At 38.3% G+C, this 25,761-nt stretch overlaps 1 protein-coding gene across 1 annotated transcript; it reads right to left on the bottom strand.

Moving 5' to 3' along the window:
* Nucleotides 1-7,419: 7,419 nt before the first annotated feature.
* On the bottom strand, nucleotides 7,420-15,101 carry LOC114291933 (disease resistance protein RPV1-like). The gene is made up of 8 exons (XM_082871689.1): nucleotides 15,033-15,101; nucleotides 12,050-12,388; nucleotides 9,966-10,689; nucleotides 9,393-9,622; nucleotides 9,237-9,272; nucleotides 9,048-9,153; nucleotides 8,827-8,906; nucleotides 7,420-7,770 (listed from the first exon to the last, which is right to left on the bottom strand). Exons 1-8 carry the CDS (start codon nucleotides 15,099-15,101, stop codon nucleotides 7,420-7,422), a joined length of 1,935 nt encoding a protein of 644 aa, XP_082727815.1.
* Between the last annotated feature and the right edge of the window lie 10,660 nt (nucleotides 15,102-25,761).

The raw sequence follows: 25,761 nt of genomic DNA, 5'->3' as shown, positions 1-25,761 counted from the left end.
ACACCTCCATCATCAACCTAAGGAGCTTGGAGGCCATTTTCAAAGGCTAAGGGACTGGTTTTTTGTCCAAGAAGCTGCTGGTTTTGTTGGTCTACAAGGGTGAGCCTTTAACCCTCTTTTTTCCCCCATTTTTGCACAAGTTTTTAGCCTGTCTTGCTTGCTGTTTTGAGCTTTGTGTATAACATAAAAAAGTTCTGTTTTTTTGTGTTTAAGATACTTCATTAAGACCACTTTTGTGTTTGGGGTCGTTTAGCCTATCTTAGGCCTTGTTTGGCCCCATTTTTGTGTGATTTTGGTGAGCTCCGGGACCACCTTGTTTGGGCCTCCTCACCACTGAAATCTTGAGGGATTTCAGTGGTGAGGATGGTGGTTTGAGGTCCTAAGAAGGAGAGGGGTGACCCTCTCCCTTGTTGCCTTGTTTGTTGCCCTTTTTGGCCTTCCAAAGGGGCTCCTATTTGCATGCTTCCAAGCCTTGTTTCAAGCATTTTTTAGTGGGTTTTAGGACCCCCATAAGCCATTTCAAGAGTTGGTTTGGTCTTGTTGAATGTCCTTATTGCATGTGTAGAGCAACCCTCTTGTTGGCGTTTCAAAGGAACACCCCATTCTAGCATGTGTGGACCTTGTTTCCATGGGTTTTTGGGGCTTATTTGACATACCATGTTACTGTTTTTGCTTGGTTTAATGGTCCCTTGCATGCACCTTACACTTGCCTTGCATTCCTTTATTTTGCCTAGAAAGGCATCTTGCATTTGGACCACCATACTTGCATGTTTTGGCTTAGCTTTGTGAAGTTTTTAGTCATGTTTTAACATGCTTAAGTTCTGTTTGGTGTCATTTTGGTCATGTTTGCCATGCTTTGTATAGCCTCTTTGCATTCTAGCTTGTTAGCCTTGGGTGTGTGTGTCACTAGCATGCTTTACTTGGCTTGTTCTCATGATTTGGCATCATTGGAGACCATATTTCAGTCCATGTTCCATGCTTTCATACTTGCATTTTCCATCCCTTTTCATGCTTTGGAGAGTTGATAGCTTATGCTCCATGTTTAGGCCTTTGTGCATGCATGCTTGTGTGTGAGTTTTCATGCCTTTGTTACATCATTTTGGCCACTGATTTTGGCATGCTTGAGAGCTACCTATATTAGTTTGAGTCCATCTTTGCATGATTGTGCATGCTTGTCTTGCATATTGTCACATCCTTCTTCCATTTTACATGATTGTTGCATGCTATACATATTCACATGTTCATGTTGCATACTTAGCTCACATGCCTAGGTTGCATTACATTGGCATGCATACTTTGCCTCTTGAATTGAGTATGATAGAGGTTGAGTTCATTGTTTGTTTATGTGCATTTCATTCCACATTGAAATTGCACACTTTGGTTCTTTGGGCCATCACGCATTGAAATGCGCGATTGGTGGTCCGAGAATCAAGTACCATGCTCCTTTGAGCCATAAACATGATAAGGAGTGTGGTTGGTGTAAACATTGCTTGAAATGCATTGCCATGCCATGTTTTGTCCTCTGCTGCTGTCAAACCAGTTTCTGCAGGAAAATTTGGCCGGCCGGCCATCTTCAGTGCCGATCAGCAAATAGTGTTGGCCGTTGGATCAATTTTGTGGCCGGTGATCATTTCCCTTGGTCGGTGGCCATTCCCCTCAGCCGGTGGTGTTCCACAGTGTGCAGAGAGCATATCCTGGGACTTGTACAATTTTCAGAGGAGTAGAGCAGGGAAAACAGAGGCAACTTGTGCATGGCGTTGGATTTCCGAGCAAACCCGAGCACGCGCGCATTGGATCCTCTTCCCGAGGCCTTTACTGCTTTCCATAGTTTAGTTAATTTGTTAATTAATTAAGTGGTCTGTAATAACTAATTTGTATATTCTTTTGGTCCCTCCAAGCGAGGGCGAATTTGTAATAAGTGTGGGTGCGTGTGTGCATGTCTTCCAACCCCCACTTCTTTCTCATTTTTACTTACATGCTTTGATGGTTAGTATTAGGGCATATTTAAATTAGTATACCTTATGATATGCATGCGTGCATCCATACATTTGTCTTGCATGCACCGGGCTCGGCGCATCATACTAACTACATTGCATTTCAATTCCAAGTTGAATACGTGCTAGTTGTAGCATCTCACATGTCATTGTAGATTAGCCGAGCCTATCTTAGTTGCATTTTGCATGTGTTGCATTAGCCATCTTAACATGAACTAGGATCATGGATATGATTACTAACTAGTTTCTGTTTTGGTTTGGAGTACTCGGTGAGCATTTATGTTTTAGCATCCTTGTATGCGTGTAAGTGTTGCCATGAAAGCATGCTTACCATGAGGCTACTTGCTTATGTGATATAACTGCTTGAATGCCTGTGGGTGGAGGTTGAATTACCTAAATTGGAATAATGCACTAAAACTGTGAGTTTTAAGCCCACTAGATAGTGGCAAAACCATCTTTTCTAAAAGCCCACTCGAGGGTGGCAAAACCTGCATTTTAGCCTACTTGCGAGTAGCAAACCATTTTCAAAACAAACATGCTATGTTTTGTTCCAATTTAGGCGATTTGGTCTATACTTGTTTGCTGTGCGCATAACATAGTAATTCTAGGCTAATAACCGGAATAAGAGCACATAGCGTTTTCAAAACTGGATATCATGGTTAGTAAAGGCCGATCTTCGGATCGGGCGAGAGGGGGTGCTCATAGCTGACCTTCCCCAATCATACCCAAGCTCCCGAGCCGAGGCAACTTTGGTGATGACGGACACGTGGCCTTTGGCACCGAGTCAGGGTTTCCTAAATTCCCCCAAAAAATAAACATTTAGGTGGCGACTCTGTATCTGGCAAAGCAGTCCATGTTTGGCATTTCTTTTCAAAATCTGTTTCTCAAAACGATTTTCCGGATTTGGACTCTTTGGTTCAGATTAAGAACCGTGACACAAATCGAGTCTGAACTGTAGCGGGGTCCCTCGCGGACGTGTTACAATGGGATTAATGTTTTTATTTTGAGGGCATTACAGAAAGGGATGCTAGCGAATGAGGAAGAAGAAGGAGAAGCAAGTGATTAAGAAGAAGAAGACGGAAGAGAAGAAGACAAGCGGGAGAGAGAGCCGAGGTAGTTGATTGACCCGTCTCGCTTTTGTCGGTCGACTGACACAAAAGCGAGGCCGCGTGTCCGACGCGATTTTTGACGAAAAAGAGAGAGGCTGACAAATCATATATAGATATATATATTTATATCTCTATTTTGATTATCTGTTATTGATGCCATTTATCTCTATCATTTTCCTCCTCTGCCTCCATATTCTGAGCCATGATTTCCTTTTTAATAATGTCACAGGGGGAGAAACTTATGATGTTATATATTATGATGTTATGTATGATGGTATTATTTTCAAACTAATCTGATGTTATGTATTTATAGTTTGATATCTTAATCTTATATCATGTTGTTGATTAAAGCTTATTTATTACACATGTGCTAACCTATGTATTTAGAAATGAATTGATGGAGCATGACTTGAGGGGGAGCCTTTCTTACTCCCAAATCAAATTAAAACATCATTGTGTGCCATCATCAAAAAGGGAGAGATTGTTTGACTTATTTATTTTGATGATTTATTTAATTATGTTTTAGTTTATTTGAAAGAGAAAAATAGAATCCAAAATTTATTTTGATGATTTATTTGATTATATTTAATTTATTTGAAAAATAAAAATAGAATCCAAAATTTATTTTGATGATTTATTTAATTATATTTTAATAGAATCTAAAATTTATTTGGATGATTTATTTAATTGTGTTTTAATTTATTTGAAAGAGAAAAATAGAATCAAAATTTATTTTGTCCCATTATTTCTCACCTAAACTTTTATCTTAAATGTTGTTTGAATGTATTTAATATTTTCTTAAATCAGGAGTTCATTTCAACCCAAAAATAATGCCCAAACCAGAGGTTCAAACAGCCCAAAAACGAAGGGTCAAACAGCCCAACACAGTAGTAGGCCAAAAGGTTCAAGTGAAAGATATTCAAATTAGTAATGATGGAGTGGAAGATATTCAAATGAATACAACGGCTATAAACGGCTATAAGTTTCATTATATATACCAAAGCCTCTGATGTGAACAAGAGACAATAACGACAAATAAGTTACAGAAACCAGAAAATATTCTTTGATCAAAAATCACTCTCATCTATTCTTTGAAAAATTTTCTGAGAAGTGTTCTTCAATTTTTGTTTACATCCTCTCTTAGAAATTATACATTAAGTCGTATAGCTTTAAGTCTACCTTTCCTGTGTGAGGATTACAGAAAAATCAGAGTCTCATTTTTATATCTATCTTTAAGAGATAATTCTTGTAGCTTTCTATGAAAGTAAAAACACTTTCTTTTCAATCTTGTAAGAGTGTAGTACTCTCAGTGTTTTTTGGACTTAGAAAGTACGTGTAAAATCCGTGGAGGATTGCTCCATCTGTGAAAAGGTTGCTAGCACCCTGTGAAGCTAGAGAATAGTGAAAAATCTCAAGTGAAGCTTGAGAAGTGGACGTAGGCCGTGTTGAAGCCGAACCACTATAAATTTGTTTGCCTCTCTCTCTCTCTCTCTCTCTCTCTCTCTCTCTCTCTCTCTTATCTCTTTATTTTATTTTATTTAAATTGCCATAGCTATATTTCATATTTTTATTATGCTAAAATCATTAATTGACATAGTTGTTAGAACACTTGTTTTAATTATTTTTATTTCATTAACTATATTTATCTATTGTGCTAGTCATAATTTTTATTAGGGTATTATTATTTTTATTTGTAAAAACATAATTCACCCCCCTCTTAGGTTGTCTTTTGGGTAACAAAAAGGATGAGCATCAAATCGTTAAGAAAGAAATGAATAACCTTCACTAAATTAGGCATATCTCTTTGTACACTAGGCGTTTAAATGTGAGGCCACTACCATTGCAAAGTAGACTTTTGGTGCTTCAATTTAGGCTCAAGAATCACCTAAAATCGAGTCCGGATAAGGGAGATATGCTCGTTTGAAGTCGGGCTTAAGAGCCGATTTTGTTGACCTGGCTCAAGACAACAGTAAACCCTTTTTTTCTTTTTTTTTTTTGGTTTGGTTGGGACACCCCATTGACCCATTTTATGATCCATTCAAATGCACCCATTCATCCTCCATTATCTCCACTCACCCTCCATTATCAAAAAAGGTTTTGGCCTTGTCATAAAGGATGAATCAAAAGCAACAAAGTCTTGATCATCATTATCATCCTTGTCATCCCCATCACCTTGGTCTTCCACCTTGTCCCCCATTCCTTGACTTGTTTATTCCTTCATGGCTTAGACATTCAGATTGTATATTAAAGAGGGAGAGGATGGAATGAGGGAAGAAGAACATCATTCGAGAGAGTTAGAGAGAAAAGAAAGCAAAAGAGAAAAAATTGTCTATATTGCAACCTTGAGTCAAAACAATTCCAAGCTTCCATAGCTACTGAAATTCCTTATTTCCATAAACCAAAACCACTCCAAAAATTCTGATGTAGCCAAAGATTAATTGTCTTGATCATCAGGAAGAGTGTTTAGTGATTGAAAGTGAGAAAAACTAGAGAGTTAGCCACTTTCCATATCATAAACTCCATAATTTCGAATTGAGGATTTGAGAACACATTTCCTATACTTGAGGGTGATCAAGAGGGAGTTTGTGAACTAAGGAGTTCATCGTTTCCTTGGAAGGTGAATTTAACAAACTTTTCATTGTCTTGCATTTCTTACTTTATTTTGCTCTTTTGCTTTGATGTCTTGTTATATTACATATTGTTGTAATCTAATTGAAACTGGTGAGTTGAGACTCCCATATATATTGTTTTTAGTTCTGTTTTTGTTGTGGAAATCTAAGAAAACAAAGTTTGGCCAAGTTTACTGGGCTACCTGGCCTGTTAGTTGGCTGGGTAGCCACCTAAAAGTACACCATTGCATCCACGACCTTCATGACCATGCCCGTGATCTCTAGGCAAAACAAAGCAGCCTTCTGACGTTGAGAAGATCAACCTCCGATGTTCTTTAAGGCGCTTGAAGCTATTATTTTCTTATGTTTATTTTGTTTTAAGTGTTTGTAAGGATTTTTATATTGTGTTGTAATATTTATTCATCTCCCTCAGATTTGTAATATTTAAAGTGTTGTAATAATTCCTCATCCCCACTTCTTATCTATCTCATTCATTAATCGCTTTCCCTAACTGTACATATGTATATATTTTGCATGCCATGCGTATCCATGCTTTTACATACATGATTCATGACTAGATCCGGCTAAATTTGCATCTTTGTGCTTTAATTGATTATTACATGATTGTGCGCTATCGCATATTTTGCAATGTTTCACATGTCATGTTTTAAAAGCTGGATCTTTAGAAGCATTCTTGTGTATCTATTGCATTAGGATTTTGTATATAGGATCATGAATATTTTACTAACTATGTTTCATAGCTGTTGGAGGGACATCGATAAATATGTATGTTGTTATGCTTTAGCATCCCGTTTGTACATAATTTTCTATTTATGTTTAGCATCCTAGCATGTGGCTATTTGCTTATGTGATATATCTCTATGAATGCCGGTGGGTGGAGGTTGTGTCCCTTAATTTGGAATGATATTGATTTTCATGTTTGTAAACTCAATTTCTTTGAGTTATGCATCTTCAAAACTTTTTCAAAAAATACATGAACTCAAATTGTTCCAAGATGAATGGCATAATCTATACTTGTGTGCTTCACATAGTAAATTTTTAGGATTTATTAAATAAGTCAAAATATGAACATATAAAGCAAATAAAATTCATATCATGGTTTAATAGAGGTCGATCTTTGATCGGATGGGCTGGGGTGCTCATTATTGACCTTCATCTCTCATACCTAAGGTTCCGAGCCATGCATATTTGGTTACGATGAACAGTGGCCTTGGCATGAGTCATGGGTTTCCTAATTTCCCAAAATATTAGGTGGCGACTCTGAAATCTAATGACGCAGTCCATTTTTGACAAAATTACAATAAAGTGTATTTTCAATAAAAGTTTCCAAATTTGGACTCTCATATATGTTTTATATTTCATTCGTGAGACTAGATCGCAGAGATCTCAGGAGTCCGAACAGTTTAACGTGCGCGGGTACCCCCTAGGTAATGTTACAAGCACATATTAGAAATTCCAAAGTAAAGTAAATAAATCAGTAACGGTTTCAACAAAAGCAGAGAAAAGAACTAAAATTCATAGTAGGTATTCAAAATCCTTAACATCATGAAGAATATCCAGCATATAACATATTACCATCACACAATATAACAAAATTATAAGGAAAAAGAGCAAGAATTATTGCCTAACCAATTTCTCACTAGTCCCAAAGCAACCATTTGCCGAGTTAGCGCACAAAGGTTGAGGTTATAGATCGTCACAAATCCAACAATCCGCCCAATGATAGCCAAAGCGGAAGACTTTTCTACTCACCGGATGTACTGTAGAAGCATTTCCAGGAATGACATTTCCATAGAGAGAGAATTGTAATTGGGATGCTACTTCACTAGTTGATTGGCTACTCTTCTCTTCTTGCTCCTTGTACACAAGATGGACTTTGACCTCCTTCACTTGGAAATCTTCATTTCCAATCACTGAAATATTCAGCTCATCCCCACCTTTCAACTGATTTTCAAACTTCCAATAACTTAACCACATCATATCCTCATCAGCTTCTGGAATGCCAATGACATTTGGGGAATGGCTCCAAATCAGACTCTTGGTTGTATTATTGATAATAGTATGTGCATCACAATCATGGTCAAGATATTTTGGATTATTGGAAAGTGCATAAATAGAACACACACTCAAGGCTTGAATTCTGAAATGCGATGGCACAATAAAAGATATTGAAGATCTTGTATTTTTAATATTAAACCAAGTTGGAATCTTGCTTTCTAGAAGATAAGCGTAAAATATGTGTTCTTCATGACATCTTTCCACCAAAGAAACCATAATTTAACCATTACAATTTTTTATTATTTTTATTTTTGTTTATTATGAGAGAGAGAGAGAGAGAGAGAGAGAGAGAGAGAGAGAGAGCTGTAGGGAAAGCTTCCTTTGATTCTCTAAGTACATGTTTGAAAGCGTAACAGTTGGGCTTCCTATGGATCCAAAGTTGGGCAAGCCCAAATTATTCATTATCTCCACATCAATATTCCATATGGGTTCTAACTTAAACCAGCCCATGACCTCAACTATATTGTCGCACATATCATAGAATAGTAATGGTCTCCAATGCTCCATCATAACAAATTGATTCTCCCATGTGTCATTATATTGCATGGTTGATGGAGCTGAATAAAATGCACATTTTGTGCTGTAAAACTCTCTCGAATTCCGCCACTTTATTTATACATCACAGAGGTTCTCGAATTCTATGGTTGATGATGGAAATGATTGAAATGTTACTTTCTCCAACAATGTACATTCAGCGACTGACAATACTTTCAAATTCTGCTCCACTGTAAGTGATTAAACCCTTTTACACTCTTTTAATACGAGGATCTGAAGTCCAGTAAGACCTTTGATGCAATTCGGGAGGCTACAAATTGGATTATTGCTTAGATTTAATATCTGTAATAAGGATAGGTTACTAAGATCCTTTGGAAAAGCATCCTCCGATAAATTGCAATCCACAAGACTTAAGTGTACCAAATATCGTGGTAAAAGGGCCCATGAAATTTCTACACTCTCTCTTGGCTTCGATAGAGAAGGCCAAATGAATGAATACCATGGTTTGACCTCCTTAGTGGAAGAGAGTAATGGACTTACGACAGTTCCATTTGCATTGAACTTTGTTAAAGAATCCATAATCCCCATCTCTATTGGCAATTCCTTAATATTTGAGCAACCTGAGATGTTAAGTGTTTCCAAATATTTTAGCATAACAATGCTTCTTGGAAGCTTCCTTAGATTTTTGCAATCTTTCGAATTTAATAAAACAAGTATTTGAAGGTGTCCAATAGATTCATGAACCTTTACCAGTCATGCACAATTTTCAAGTATTAGTCGCTCAAGATTGGGTACTTCCAAGAAATCAGGAGTTTCGGAAAGGCAATGGAAATGACTAAGATCAAGGATTTTTAATGACTCGAGAAACTGTAATAGAAAAAAATGTTGGTTATTGTTTCTTTTAATTCTCAAACAAAATTGAAATGAAAACAAACAAATGAGTAACATACCTTGGTTCCTTTCCAAACCTTTTGCAAGTTGCTATACTACATGTCAAGAACAACCAGGTTATCCAAAGGGAAATCATCACATATAGAGTTGAAAGATAATCCATGCCAACACAACCATTGTAATCCTTTCGGAAAATTTTCAAAGCTTCCATTGACTTGTAAATTTTTGAGTTGCAAAAGTTTTAGTTTGTGCATCCTTGCAAATGCATCAACTTCCAAAGCTATCTTATCTGAATTTCGTAGAGCAATGCCTACTGTCTGCCAGGAGAAGATGCCAAAACGATGCCTTTTAAACAAATTTCCCACATTGGACATCAAAGATGTTCTGAGGAATTCTTCAAAATGACGTTTTCTATTGACACCAAAGATTGTCCTGTCATATTTACCTTCCAAAAAATTCATATCAAGTATAAGATCTTTAATTTTTCCTGTCCTCTAATAAAGAATGAGAGGGAGATGACATCAATCAAGAAGAGTAATGCTATACAAAATACATATATATACAAAATTCTCATACAAAATGATGTAACTTTCATTTCAAAAAAAAAAAAAAAAAAGCACCACCAATGTAAATGATTTTTTTTTTTTTTATGAAGTTTCTAAGTTTGGATCATTTTTTGATAGTAAATAACTACAGAAATACATACAAATATAAATGAGGAGACGGATTAATTCTTATAGTATTTTCTTTCAAGACATTGAAGGAATACTTATGATTTCAGAGTCTACTATGTTCTCCTAGCTCCTTAGGTAATTCTTGATGAACAATTTCTTTTCCCATTTCTTGAACAAATTGATGCATCACCAAATTTTTGTGTTTATCAATCATTAATAGACATCTATCAATGAGATTTTGAATCCCAATCATTGTGTAAAAATCACATCCATCTAGAATTGTAACTACCCAATCTTCATCCATCCCAACAAAGAAACAAGTAACATAGAGGAATAAATTTTTGTCGTGGTCATCTTGCAAAGAGTCATAGCTTGTTTTGAGTTTTTCAATGACTTGATAATCAGGAATCACTTTCAATTTCTCCAATTGAATTTTCCAGACATTTAAGCTTTTCCCTAATAGAGAAGAACCAAAAAAATTTATAGCTAATGGAAGCCCTCCACAGTATTGTATCACCCATTCTGAGACCTCTATGAAACCATCAATGGGACGGTTTTGCCCAAAGGCATGCCAACTAAAGAGCTCTAAGGACTTATTGTAATCCAAATTTCCAACCTTGTGAATGTGGCAAACTTCATAAGCCCTTAGCAACATCTCATGTCTAGTGGTTATGATGATTTTACTACCTTGAAAAAGCCAATCTCGTGTTCCAAGTATTGCATCTAGTTGGTCTATCGTATCCACATCATCAAGAACTATAAGAACTCTTTTGCAACGTAATGCATCTTTAATTTTAACAATTTCTTCTTCAACATTATACAACTTTTTCTTTCTTCCCTTTAAAATATTTGAAAGAAGTTGTCTTTGTAATTGAAGTAAACCATTTGGTTGTTTTAGAGTTTCTCTTACATTTGCAAGAAAATTGCTATCTTTGAACTTTGAGAAGTTTGAATTATATAGAAATTTGGCAATGGTTGTCGTTCATATTCCACCTATCCCACAAATTGTGACTATACCAACATCACTAGACCCATCTCATAACCAAAGCCCAATATTTTTGGCTCGAGAATGTATTCCAATCAAGTAGGGGGAATTGCCCAAGATTGTGTGTCTTAGTTTGTCTAAAATGACTTCTACAATTTTGTGGATAAATTTTGACTCGAGTCTAAAGACAAGATCAAGATTTAAAATAAAGCACAGTAAGAATGCAATGACTTGAAATTAATTATAAATTCTCATGCAATAATGAAGAAGATGACTACGTTATTTATTGTCTTTGTTGAAGCAATTAGATGAGTCCTAGATGAAAAGGGGGGGGGCTTTTACAATCATCGTTTTGGATCAATACTATTTTTTCTAATATAAATTGTTTTCCCTGTTTTGCATTTTATGAGGATACAGTAAGCTAATAAGTTATTAAATTTTTTGAAGAATAGTCTAATTTTTTTTCAACGAAACTTTAGGACTAAAAATACCAAGACCCCTCAATTATTGGTAAATAAATATGATTTATCACCTCAACTACTATATCACTTTCACCTCTTTGTACGGTTTTTATACTTGAAGGAGTTAATATATACAAGTTCATAAATAAAGTAATGCGGGCTACTAGTTGATGGGGCCTATCTTGTTGTAATTAACCCAAATTTTTATGATTGGAAATGAACAACTTCATGTGATCTTTTCAAATAGCTTGAAAGGGAGAACCATCTCAAAAAATCGTAGTTAATAAATCAAAGTTTTATTTGGGTATTATGAAGAACTTCCTGTGAACCTGTACCGATTTGAAAAGAAACCGACTGGATGTTCTCTCAAGGACAATTTAACTTCTATATTTGAGGTTATATTCTAAAAATTAAAAGATGTCAAACTCTCAGAATTTAAAATAAATAAAAAAAAAAGTTCATCCCAAATTTTGATGAAATAATTTTTAATATAAAAGGCCCTCCTATGAAATACTTTTAACTATGAAATCCCAAAAAAGAGTGATGCAAGTAATGCTTAGCTAAAAGAGCAAAATTACCCGTCAGCTTGATTTTGTAAATCCATCCGTGCTAAATCTGCAACTTCTCAGAGTGCTGCTCTCCATTCATGTATCTTGCCCTTCCGTTCATCTTTTTTTTTCAGCTCTTTCTGTATGGAATCTCTCTTCATGCCTCGTGAATGCTTCTTTGAAACTTTCGATTTGCTTTCTCACATGTGATGGATCCACGTGATAGAAGACAGGTAGCACTACATGCCCAGTAGTCCTTCTACGTTTGAGGATCATCACAAGTTTATCAAGACACCAGCTCGAAGAAGCATAGTTTTTTGAGAAGACAACTATTGACATCTTCGACTCTTGAATTGCTTTCTGCAATTCAAACTTAATATTTTCTCCTTTTTCAATCTCATCATCATCTCTAAAGGTGCAAAATCCTCTATGATTTAAAGCTATGTAGAGGTGGTCAGTGAACGTCTTGTGAGTGTCTTTACCTCTGAAACTCAAGAACACATGACAACTACATGGAGAATCTGAAGAGGAGGCATCTTGGCTCTAAAGCTCCACAAAGAATTAAGGACAGAAGAGCTATGAGATGGGATTAATGTTATCTGTCAAGGCATCATATATATTTTATAAGAGATGCGACTATATATAACCATATATCTAAAAAGGTGAGGAAATGCAACCATAATTTACCTGTTTGTAGGTGTTGATTTTTGACCACACAACCAAACAAGAGAACTTAGCAGAAGAACATCGGCATAATAGATTAAGCCCGAACAACCTGACACAGAAAGATAAGAATCTGGCGGTGGTTCATCCACCCAGGGGCACTCCGACGATCAAGTCAGTAATTATCCCTCAAAGATAGCCAATAGTGCTTAAATCAGTAGACAAAGCATAAAAAAACAAACCTTAGACCCACGAGGGTGCCTTACTTTTATAGCTAGCACTAACCTGATCCTATAGAAGCCTAGCTTCAATGGACTTTGGCTCAATGCTCATCTTGGACTCCCAAGTAGATAGAGATAAACTCTCTAAGAGCTTTATCTTTATCCAGACTGAGGTCCTCTCCCATTCTAGGACTCTTGTCCCTTATCCGTTCATCTCAGATTCCGATATCTCCAAAGATAACCTCGGCCTAGTAGAGATCATCTCGGTATGTGACCAAGCCACATGGTACCTTGCATGACACTTCGACATCACCTTGGCCACGTGTTGTCATTCATAAAATATGTCCCCACAACTGCCCCCTAGGTTCTATTACCTCGGCATCCTGAGGTGATGGAACCTACATCATTTGTCCACGTAGCACATCGGCTAAGACTTACTTTATCCTTCATGACCGAGATCATCACCTGCCGGCTTTACATGACCAAGACTCTGCAGTTTACTTCATCAATGACCAAGAACTAAGAACCAAGTTCTTCAAGTTCCTTAACCGAGATCGCTCCTCTAGCCGAGGTTTTGTTTCATTAAATCAAGAACTCCAAGAGTTTTATCCGCATATGAGCTATCACACACAATTTACTTAACCATTTTCTCCATGCGTCACTCCCTCATTGGTTCATACCTAACTCGCATTTCTGCACACACCGCTTGATAGACACGTCGTCCAAGGCAAATCATTATGGTTTGTTGCCTTTTCACAATTTTAACAAAACTCTACCCTCTCTCTCCATCTCTTCACTTTTGAGTATTCAATTTGCAACTAATTTCCTCTCTGTAACGCTTCTCTCCCAAATCCTCCATTTTCGTGCTTCGAAGCTCCTGCAACAGCTTCAATCATCTTCTCCGACGAGCATTTTGTTATTTGGTTCCGATTATTCACGCCGTTTGACTCCGGCGATCTTTATTCTGGCGTCTTTTTCTTTGGCTCCAATCGGTAAGTCCTCAATTTCCTCCCTTTTCTGTCTTTCACTATTCCTTTGATTTGTTTCAAATCTGTTACCTGTTTACATGTTGTTTGCTGCCATTGCAAACCAGTTTTTGTTCTTGAATCCTTGCTTGTGCTTTGAATTTCATCATTTGGGTGTCAAACATGCTTGTTTGCGAATTTGTGTTGTTCAATCTGTCTCTGGGTCTACATATGCACATACGAACTGTTCATATACTTGATGCTTTAGCAATTTGTCACTATTCTTGACTTCTACACATCTGCACACACTTACTCAGTGTTCCTGAATTTCTGTTTGTTTTCTTGAGTCTGAATCATGTTCTTTTCTGTTTTGCTTCGACTTGCTTCTAGATTCTTGCACTTGATTCTTGTTTCCGTATAGACTTAGGTTTGGGATTTGGTAGAAATCACATTCTTTAGGAAAATTGAAACAAATTCCCCCTAGATCTTGAAAAACCCTCGCCCCAACGTCAGTCTAGGTTTTAGCCGAGGTTTCCAAACCTCTACCAAATATTCTTCTCTGAAATTTTGCACAAATCCACCTTAAGTCGACATCATGGAAATGTTTAGGTGGAGAGTTGGCACCTCAGAAAAACTTGAATATTTTATAAGAGAGTTCTCTATCCCTGGCGACATCCAACACAGGTTAGCTGGGGAGGAAGACTCTATAATGCCTAGTGAGGACTCCATGCCCTTCCCAGTAGTTGCTTTCATAGAGTGTGGACTTAGGTTCCCTCTAGACATTCTTTTCCAAGAAATCCTTCATTATTACAAGCTTAACCCAATGCAACTGGCCATAAACTCATATCAGGTTATCAATGGCATAATTGAGCTAGCACACCGAGAAAAGCTAGGATCACTTTAGCCAACATCCAATTCTGCTATACCATGTGTGGCGTCAAGTACGTAAAAGGCTACATGTACTACCTGAAGCCTAGATCCACCACCTTTAAACTAATAGCCGACCTCCCAGACTCCAACAAGGGTGTTGGAGATGATTACTTCATCGTCTCGGGCATCTAGGAGTTTTCACCTGATGACGACCTCCATCTCAATCCTCTGAGCCGAACAGTTTTTAAAGAGGGTAATGGTAAGACCTAGTCATTCGTACTAAAATTCCATTTTGGTTAAGGCTTGCTAGTTTATTCGTCTCTTCTAATGTTTGTTCTTTGTTTTCTACTGTTCTTTCTCAGCCGGTGAAGGGATTTCGGCAATCATTCGTTCCCAGCCGAGATCTAAAGAAGCTCTTAGATCTCCCTATGCAGAAGGGCAAGGAGCCTCTTCTATTGAACTACATACCAACATACAGGTCGGCCCTGCCTGACGTTCCACGCTGAAGTAAGACCCCTCCTTCTGCCACAACTCCATCTATAACTTCATCTCCAAGGCCAGATCAGCCCTCCACCTCTGACCCAGCTGAGCAACCATCTACTTCTGCCCCTCAACTTATTCCTCCATCCCAACACCAATGCCAACGCAGAGCTCCAATCTCTACCCCTGCCGGCAGAACTCGCAGCTGCAAACGCTGATATTCTGAGTCATCGGCTTACGACCCAGCTAATTCCCCAACCGCCCTTCTAGTAAAACATTTCGGCAGCAAAGTAACAGTTGCTTCCACTACCGACGAAATGGGCTATAAACCAGCCATCATTGAGGATTTTCTTGCCAATATCCCCGGGGTTGTGACGGTGTAATCCTCGTCTTCTCCGTTCCAATCAAAGCTAAGGCCAAAAAGATTGAAGAAGGCTAAGGCTAAGGCCATAGTGACTCAAATTGACTCTAAGGACACTGTTCTAATTTCAAAACTAGCCAAGGTCAAGAAGAACCAAACTTCCGCTGAGAAAAGGCCAGCCGAGGCTAATGCATCAAATTCCCAACCATCTAAAAGGTCGAGGTCTGACCAACCTGAGGGTCGTAGCTTTCCGTGCAATATGACCTGGGCTCCCGAAGTCATGGTGGGGGATAGACCCTCGACAATGGGCGACAACGCAATCAAGGATGTGGAGGTCGGCGATGCCTTGTCAACGATCGTTCTCCTTCCCGAAGACATAAATTATATGGCCGATCTTCACGAGTACAAAAACTTCAGCCTGATGATGCAGCATTCAGTCTTGGCAATCCTCTTTATTTACTTTTGTATAGTCTTTCTATACTTAGTCAAATTTCACTAATCTATTTTACTTCTTGCAGGCTATCCAACATGCTTATTCATACGCGGTCAAGACTGAGATGACAAGGAAGGAGTTGGCAAAGAAGACCAAGGAAGCCGCCAAACTCCTCACCTCACTCAATCATGCTGAGGCCAACAATCGAGCCCTACTGGATCAAGCCAAGGCTTCCAAAGCTGCTCAGGATTTGGCTGAGGAAAAAGTCAAAATGGCCGATGCTGAAGCCGAGGCCGCCATAGCTGATCTTAAGGCTTCCAAGGCCAAGACAACTAATTTAGAGACTAAGCTTCAAGAGGCCCTTGACTCAAAGGAGGCCGAGGTCAAGGCAGCCGATGAAAAAGCTTACGAAGAGGGACAGGCCGCCGTCAGTGACCAGTACAAAGAGCAAGTCGACCTGGCTTGCAATCGAGGTTATTACCTTGGTTAGATGGCAGCGCCTAACAAGTTATCCGTCCCAATGGACTCCGACCTCTAAGACATCAATCAACTTCAAATGCCTTTCCCTCCAGAGCCCAAGGAATCTGGAGAAGAAGTCGAAGGGGATGATGCCGAGGATGATGAAACCGATGAAGAAGATGAGGAGGCTGCCACTGATGCCAAGTCGCCCACCTTAAATGAGCAAGTCCTTGACTTGACTCAAGATGAGGAGGATGACTTGGCTTCCAAGGGCACCTCTTTTAGACCAACCACTTCGGAGACCGAGGTCCAAAGTGCCGAGAAGAGTTTGGATCAAACTCTACTTGAAATAGATGCTGAGATAGAGGCGGAGAAGAATGCAACACTACCAACCAAGGCCGATGCCCATGCCACCAGTACTTAGAATTTTCTTCTTTCAGTTGTACCTCTGTTTTGTTTGAACAATGTTTAGCTTTTATATTTGGCCGATGTGCCCCTTTTGTAATTGAACAAGTAATCTTTTTCCTTGAATGCCAGTCTTTCTTCTTCCAAGTGTTGAATGTGTGCCTTCTTTTTTTCCTCCATGTATGCTTATTGCTTTCTTTCCAGCCTTCTATACTTCCATACTTAGAATATTTTTGTATTTCTTTCAAAGTATACCTTAATTGTATAATTACTCTGGGATATAATACCTCAGATACAAACTTGAATGTTTTCCTCGGCCAACCATCGAAATACCTCTACTAACACTTTAAAATATCAAAATGTTTTTACAAGTGCTATTCAGTATCACTTTTTACGTCATATGCTATCTTTTAAGACTTCACCCTTTCCAAGTTTGGACGACCTGGTTGGTTACCTTAGGTAATATGTAGCTCGAATACTTTAATCAAAATTACCTCAGCTAACTCTCACTTGTAAATTTCTCCAAAATTTCCAACAAGTGTTAAGCCCATTCTGACTTGTAAATTTTGTCTATAAAATTTTAGCAAGTCCCAAGCACTTTAAACTTTCAAGCTTATTCATCATTCTCCAGCTCTCTGCCTCCTAATGTGAACCTAAGTTTTACTTAAGTTCACATTAAGCACGTATAACCTTTCGCCGAAGTCAGATTCGAACAAAGACTAGCCGAGATGTTCAACCTGGGTTTCTCTGTTAATCCAATTGAAATGCACTTAGTTCTATTTTGAGTTTGACTCTGCCAATATGGCAAGTCCAGGTTATTTCAACTCAGTTCAACTCCATTATATGCAAGTATAATTCAACTTTGCCATATAATATGTCTAAGTTATTCGTCATGTTTCATTCAGAAACATCGCCAACTTAGTTCAACTCTATTATAATTCAACTCTACCATATAATAAGTCTAAGTTATTCGTCATGTTTCATTCAGGAACATTGCCAACTTAGTTCAACTCTATTATATACAAGTATAATTCAACTCTGCCATATAATAAGTCTAAGTTATTCATCATGTTTCATTCAAAAACACCGCCAACTTAGTTTAACTCTATTATATGCAAGTATAATTCAACTCTTCCATATAATAAGTCTAAGTTATTCGTCATGTTTCACTTTAAAAACATCGCCATGGGACTAAGTAGTCATATGACACAAATTTCAAATTCACCAAACTAAAATTTTATTACTACCTCGGCTAATGAAATTATGACATAAACTTCGAAATAACAAAAATCTAATGATAGAAAAACTTCAAGTTGCAAGTGTTCCAAGGTCTTGACAACTCTTTGCATCACTATCCTCAAGCCGATATGCCTTATTGCCGGCGACTAAGATGATTCTATAAGGCCCCTCTCAATTTGGGCCTAGCTTGCCCTCCCTGGGATCCTTCTTGTTGTCGACCACTTTCCTTAGCACAAGGTCCTCAACTTTGAACTCTCTTGGGTTGACCTTCTTGTTGTAAACCCTAGCAAGTTGTTGCTGGTATGCTCCCAATCGAATTGTTGCTCTCTCTCTCTTCTCTTCTCCAGTAGGTCTAGATCTTGAGCTAGAAATGTCTCATTAGTACCATTTTCCACTCCCTGGGTTCTGATCCCTGGAATGCCGACTTCTAGTGGGATAACTGCTTTAATGCCATAGGCCATGGCAAATGGACACTCCCCAGTTGATCTCCTCGGCGTAGTCTGATATGCCCAGAGTACATTGGGCAACTCTTCCACCTATTTTTCCTTTGCTGCTTCCAGCCTCTTTTTGATCCCATCCAAGATAGTCTTATTGGATGCTTTTGATTAACCATTACTCTAAGGGAAACTTGGAGAAGAGTAGTAATTCTTGATTTTGTACTTTGCACATAAGTTTTTGATTAGCTTACTGCCAAACTATGTACCATTGTCTGCTATTATTGCCTTTGGGATCCCAAACCTGGTGATAATGTTCTTCCATATGAAGTTCTTCACATCAATAGCTAGAATCTTCACAAAAGGTTCAGCTTCTACCCACTTTGTGAAACAATCAGTTGCTACCAACAGGAACTTCCTTTGCCCAGTTGCTTGGGGTAGTTGTCCAACAAAATCCATGCCCCACTGGGAAAATGGCCAAGGGCTGGACACTGGGTTCAAATCTGCTGCTGGTTGATATATCAAAGGTGCGAACCTTTGACACTTCTCGTACTTTCTGACGTAGGCTTCAACATCCTTCTACATGTAGGGTGACCAGTACCCTTAAGTAATGGCCCTATGATCAAGTGATCTGCCCCCAGCATGGCTTCCACATACCCCTTCATATATTTCATACGAGAAGTCTCCAACCTGAGAAGGATGCACACATCTCAAAAGAGGACTAGTAAAAGACCTTCTGTATAGATGTCCTTTTGCTGTTAGGCTAAACTGTGTCGACTTTAGTCTAGTCTTGTGTGCCTCTTTTCGGTCATCCGGTAACTTTCCATCTCTAAGGAACATTACTATTGCATCCATCCAACTTGGGCCCATCTCCACACACATTGCTTCGTACTCTGTGATCAGTGGTTCCATACTTGGGCCTGACAAATAATCAACCATTATTGTTATTGTCTCCCTTGATTTCATTGCACTAGCCAGATTAACCAAGGCATCGGCATGGCTATTGTCATCTCGACTAACTTGCTGTAGTCGGCAATCCTGAAACAAGGCTAACAGTCTAACAACCTCTTTGACATAGGCTATCATTCTTTCATCTCGGGCTGTATATTCGGATGTTGCCGGGTTCACAATAAGTTGGGAGTCACAAAAGACTACCACCTCGTCGGCTTCCATTGCTGCTGCTAACTTTAACCCTATGATTAGCGCCTCATATTCTGCTTCATTTTTTGAGGCTTTGAACCCCAAACGAATAGACTAACATTCGCCCATCTGGTGATACCAACACCACTCATGCCCCCGTTCCTCGACGGTTTGAACTCCCATTAACAAACAGGCGGAAGAAGTCGCCGAAGTAAATATTGCAAGGCTTGTGTGATACCCCAGTTCCGTAATATGCTAATTCATCCTCCTTATGCATATGATTATGTGTTTGATACGATTTTGAGTGCCATTTACATGAATATATGTGGTTTTGAATTTCTATCTGTTCACCGTAGGAATATCTATTTGATTATCTGCTTTGGAAATTTAATTGAAGGCCTTATCGGCCATAGAACCCGAAATTGATTGCGTCATTGTGATTGGCATAATTTTTAGAGCGTACGGTGAAGTTTAATTGAAAAATTGATTCGGACCAGATTAAATTGATTAAACTGATGAATTAGAGCCAATTATTTATTATTATTAAATAAATGCCAGTGGGATTTGTTGTAGAGGAGCACTGCACCCCAATTCCTCTCCTTCATTGTATTTTGGCTGATCTTGGACTCAAGATTAGGGAGAGGGCCGGTTATAGAGAGAGAAAGGGGGAGACTTGTGTAATTTTGGCTCAAGGCTTGGGAATTTGAAGATTAAGCTCAAGAATTAGCTTGAACTTGGGTGTTTAAGGCTCCTAGGTGAGTAATCATCCCTTGAATCATGGATTTTGGTTTGCAATGTGTAAATTCAGAGTTGAATGATGATAAAGAGCATGAATTGAGTGGATTTTGTTGTATCTGAAGTCAATAGAGGCATGCATGTAGGAAATTGCCATGAATTTCCATATTTGAACACAATGTGTATAAGCCATGTTGAATCTTGTTTGAAATCCATGTATTTGGCCACCTCTTCACCAATTAAGTTGGGAATGATGAGCATCTCCCACATGCATGTACAAATCATGGGAGTGTAAGTCTTGAATGTTTGAATTTGAGCATGTTGGTGATGAGTTGAGATAATTTGGGACATGCATGTAGATAATTCAAGAAATTGAGCTTCCTAATGTTGTAATTTGGTATTGGTATCATGTTAGTATGTGTATATGTGATATTTGAGCCATTGCATGCAAGAAATGTTGTTCGAAAGTCGAATTGGAGCTCAAGAACACAATCTGGAAAAGCCAGAAATTTGATGTCCGCTCGAGCGGGGAAACCGCCAATCGAGCGTGAATGTCGTGCTCCCAGTATTTTTCTGCAGACCATGATGTACGCTCGAGCGGGGAAGTTCACGCCCGAGCGGGGAGCTTTATGGAATGAACTTCACCTCAAACGTCTAAGTTAACGCTCGAGCGTAAAAATGATGCAACCAGTACTTTTGCAAGCCTTAAGGGTCCTCTCGAGCGGGGACCCTGTTTTCTAAAATTTTGAAAATGCATTCTGTGTTCTGTTTTCCGTTCCCTTTCACTTCTAAGCACTCTTAGGCATGCATTAAGCATTGCAAATGAGAATGAAGCCTAAAGAGGAATATGTGAATTAAAGAACGGATTGAATTATTTGTGACCCATATGTGTTATGTGATATATAGGGTCAAGCTCCAAGGCAAATCCACAAGCCGATCACTGTGAGTAATATCTGAAATATGTTATTGTCCAATTGCTTACTTCTATGTAAGTTTTGTAAAGTTCATTAATTTTGAATGGTGGACAGAGTTTGATATGACAAGTTTGAAATGAAAGTCTAAATGGCTTAAATGCCAGTTTAATATGACAAGTTTGAAAGGCTTAAATGCCAGTTTAATATGACAAGTTTGAAAGGCTTAAATGCCAGTGTGATATGACAAGTTTGAAAGGCTTAAATGCCGGTTTGATATGACAAGTTTGAAAGGCCTAAGGGCCAGTTTGATGCGAAAGCATAAATGGGCCAAAGGCCAGCTCGACACGAAAGTGTAAATGGGCCAGAGGCCGTTTTGACATGAATGAATGGGCCAGAGGCCGTTTTGTCATGAATGAAAGTTTGAATGGGCCAAAGGCCAGTTTGTTATGAAAGTATAAATAGGCCAGAGGCCAGTTTGACACGAAAGTGTAAATGGGCCAGAGGCCGTTTTGACATGAATTAATGGCCCGAGGCTGTTTTGACATAATAAAAGTTTGAAAGAGGCCGAAGGCCAGTTTGATATGGAAAGATAAATGGGCCAAAGGCCAGTATGTTTGAAACCACAGTCACTCGATTTTAATTGTATATATATATGTTAAATGCAAATTTGAATTGGGCCCAGGGCCGTTTGAAGTATGTTGTTCTACATATTGTTTGTAACTTCTTTGTTGGATATTATTCACTAGACTATCGCTCATGCTCATTCACATGTTTGTAGATGAGCGAAGAGAAGTCCAAACTCAGCCCCAGTGAAGTCTATATGGAACAACTAAGGTTTGGAAGAGTCAACCCTTGTGTCTCACGCACGAGACACGTCTTCGCCCTTTTGTCATTCTATGTTATTTTGTCACGTTGGCGAGGACTTTGATGTACGTCTGTATATAGTCGAGTTTTTGGCTGACTTAGTTTTGGATGATCCTGTCTGTACAGAACTTTATGTTACTATACCTTCTGTTGTGAGTTATTAACATATGTCTGTATGGAATGTTGTGATGTGCATATAAGAACAGCTCTAAGGAAAAAGTTTTAAATTTCCTTCTGTTTGGCCCCTTTCCTCTGATGAGTTTTGTTTTATTTGGCTTGAGGCCATAGGTAATCTCGTGATTACTGGCCGGTTATGGCCTTAACCCGTAGGGGCTGGTTCGGGTCATGACAGAGTGGTATCAGAGCACGAGTTAATAACTCACACACTTGTCCAAAAGAGCAATAAGCGTCTAAAAAAGATCTAGGATGCATTAATGTGATAAGTATGAAATTGAAAACATTGAGAACATGCTTAAATGTTTTGATATGAACGATTATGTGCTATAAGTTTGTGAATTGCTTGCATTGCAAAATATTTGAATACGTATGCTCCTTTGTATATGCATACCTGTGAATCTTTTGTACATAGTATGATGCAAGTTTAATCAAATGTTGAGAATATGTGATTATATGAGATATGAATTGTTGCACTAATGTATACAACAAGTTTGTTTTGTTATAATGCACATACATGAACATATGAGTCATGAAAAGTTGCTTATGTGCATTCGATTCTGCAAATGGGTGTCTATGTGAAACATGAACATGATTTGAGTATATAATCACTTAGTAAACGTTCAGCATGCGATATCTAATAAGTATGCAATCGTCTGTTACGTATGTGATTAATTGTGTCCTGACACTACGTAAAATGAGAATATGACAATGTGCCTATGTGCAAATATACCTACGTGTATCTGTGTTTATTTTTGTATTGGGCATCCCAGTGATTGGCAAGGTTTAATAAGAATTTGTGTAGAGTGTGGATAAATTAAGGGCATACGAGCTGGAAGGCTCTTCCACAGCCCGGCTCGATAGTCTGGAAGGAATAGTACAAGAAATGGCAGAGATCTTAAGACAACAACGTCAGTTGCCGCTGCGGCAAGAACCTTGCCAGCACCAGTGTAAGGAACACCGAGGAGTGTGTTATCAGATTTCTGGAGTTTGTTATAGGTGTGGTGAAATGGATATGGTAAGGAACTGTCCCTGGACTGAACAAAATGTGAATAGATCTTCTACCTCAGTTGGATTCGTACCAATGGTAGGAATTGGTAATCAAGATAGAGTAATTGCACTCGTCCCAGAAAGCACTCAGAATACTACAACTGTTATCCCAGATATCTATACTGTTTTTAAGCGAATGCCTATATGTTGAATGATTTTGGACTGGTACATGTGTACATCTTTGCTTGGGATATTATTTGATTCGGATCAGCGTATTCTTTCGTATCTGTTATATGTATCTAGATTGGTTGGATCTTACGGGATCAATACATTACTCACTGTAAGTATCTGCCCCATTTGGGAAATTTGTGAAACACGTATCGAGATATTGATCGACTTTGTACATGCACATGTACATCCAAACCTATACTCAGGGTGATTTGTTATATTACTGTCCTCAATGACTAAACCACTGGAATTATGACTTCGTGATTGTGTGACCGAGTTGAGCACCCCAAATAATGAACTCTATGAATTGTGAGGTCATGCACTTTGATAGGTAGAAAGTTGATTGGACTATGTGATTATATTGAGCTCGACTCGTAAACCTATGTTTTTATGACTGATTCAGAACTTTTGCATAACAGACCCTATCTTATGTACAACCGAGGAACTTTTTTTAATGTGTTACTGTGCACCATGTGCTTGCATGTAGGATTTATTTGGGAACTGCTGTATTGACTATGATACATACCTCTCGATATGAACAACTGCATGCATACGCAATTACACCTGAACTTATGTGAACAATGTCATATTGTACATGACTTGAGATGTTTTGGTATAAACAGTTGTGATGAATGACTTGATATGACTTCGAGAATTGATGAACTTAGGACAGTTGTGGAACTATTAACCATGTACCTAAGCAAACGAAGTATGCCTTACAGAACCAAATGACCCTATGTGAGAAAACTTTGATATGATTCGTTCCGATAGAACCTTGTCTGATTTGGCCTGATAGAACCCTTATTGGATATAATTTGATGGGACCTTTGCTTGATTTGATTTGACAAGACCTTTGACGGGATTACTTCGATAAGACCCTTAATCTGATCTGACCTTATTAAAGGGAATTAAGAATTGCTTGTAAATAAATAGCCAGATTATTCTTGGCAGGAAAACTGATAGACCCAAAACTTGAATCCGTTTGGAGCACTTAACCGATTTGAAAGACCTTTTGTGGGCTATCAACAGATTGATCTAACCATGAACACCATTGCGAACCAACCTTCAACTATTCAGAACATATGTGTTATAAATGAACCGAATTGTGCAAATCCAGTGATTGGGAGTTTTAAGGAACAATGCTTGTGCGTTGTCACATTCTTGTTTGTTTGACGCTATGGGAACTAATGTCGGCAGATTGATTTGACTATAAGCAGTACTGAACATTTATCTTTGACTGATCAGAATATGTTTCATATGTCCGCTTCAGTGCTATCGGATTTTAGGAAATTAGGTTATGTGAGTGGTATTGTGTTTGTTTTGATGACATTCTTGAGACGTCCTTTCGTGCTAGGGGGCGTTAAGCCTATGTAGCACCTTTGTTGAGATATCTTTTTTTGCCACCGACGGTTTTGCATGGGTGGGTTTGTCTAATCGATCTCGGGTCGGCCACCGATGGTCGTGAACGGGTGTGCTTTGATTCCGAGATGATTATTCCTTTGTTTTGTCCAAAATGTCATCCATCGATATTATGTGGATATTATTAGCATCAAAGGAACTTTGGGAAAACCCTGATTATCTGAAAGTGTGTGAATTCAGTACACTCTGTGTAAATAACTGCTCAGTGCCATTATACTCTGTAATCGAGACTCTGGGGATGTGTAAATTGTGCTTAATATGTGATTGACTCCTTTGATATTGTCCTTGACATCATGGGGATTTGTATATGCTTTGCCTTATGCTTTTGATGATTATCAGATAATATGGATAGACTCGATAGAACAGGGGATTGAATATGGACTGAATTGTAAATCGTAAACTGTTGAATGAATTGTGGACACGTGTATTATGTTAGAAGTCCACTACTTCGATGTTTTATACTTTACAACTGGTACTATGGGGATATATGAGTTATGTATGTTGTATGATTGATTGCTTTACCGTTATCTTTGACTCAGCAATCAGTGTCTGGATCCGCTTAAAATTCCTGAAGACTGTTGATTGATCTTGGATAACTGTGATGAGTCACCGAACTAAATACCGAATCGAATTGTGAATTACGGAATTATTGAAGAATAAATTGAACTTTTGTAACAAGGGAATGGGCCGAACTTCTATGCCAAGGTTAGCTGACATTTGGAATAAAAGGTTGGTGACCTATTATGAAGAAGGCAATTGTTGAAATTGCGCCTAAATATTTTCGGCATCAACAAATCGAACTTGAACATTAGATATAGACCGGACTACTTCGACCCTTCGCTATTTCGAAACAGAAATGGAAATATGTGACTACGAATTTCATTGTGGGGTTACCTTGAGCACCCAAGGTATAAGTCCTATT

The sequence above is a fragment of the Camellia sinensis genome, chromosome 5 (assembly GCF_055761805.1).
Source record: "Camellia sinensis isolate YWXY chromosome 5, ASM5576180v1, whole genome shotgun sequence".
Classification (NCBI taxonomy): Eukaryota; Viridiplantae; Streptophyta; class Magnoliopsida; order Ericales; family Theaceae; genus Camellia; species Camellia sinensis.
This window is presented reverse-complemented; position numbering and strand designations above follow the sequence as displayed.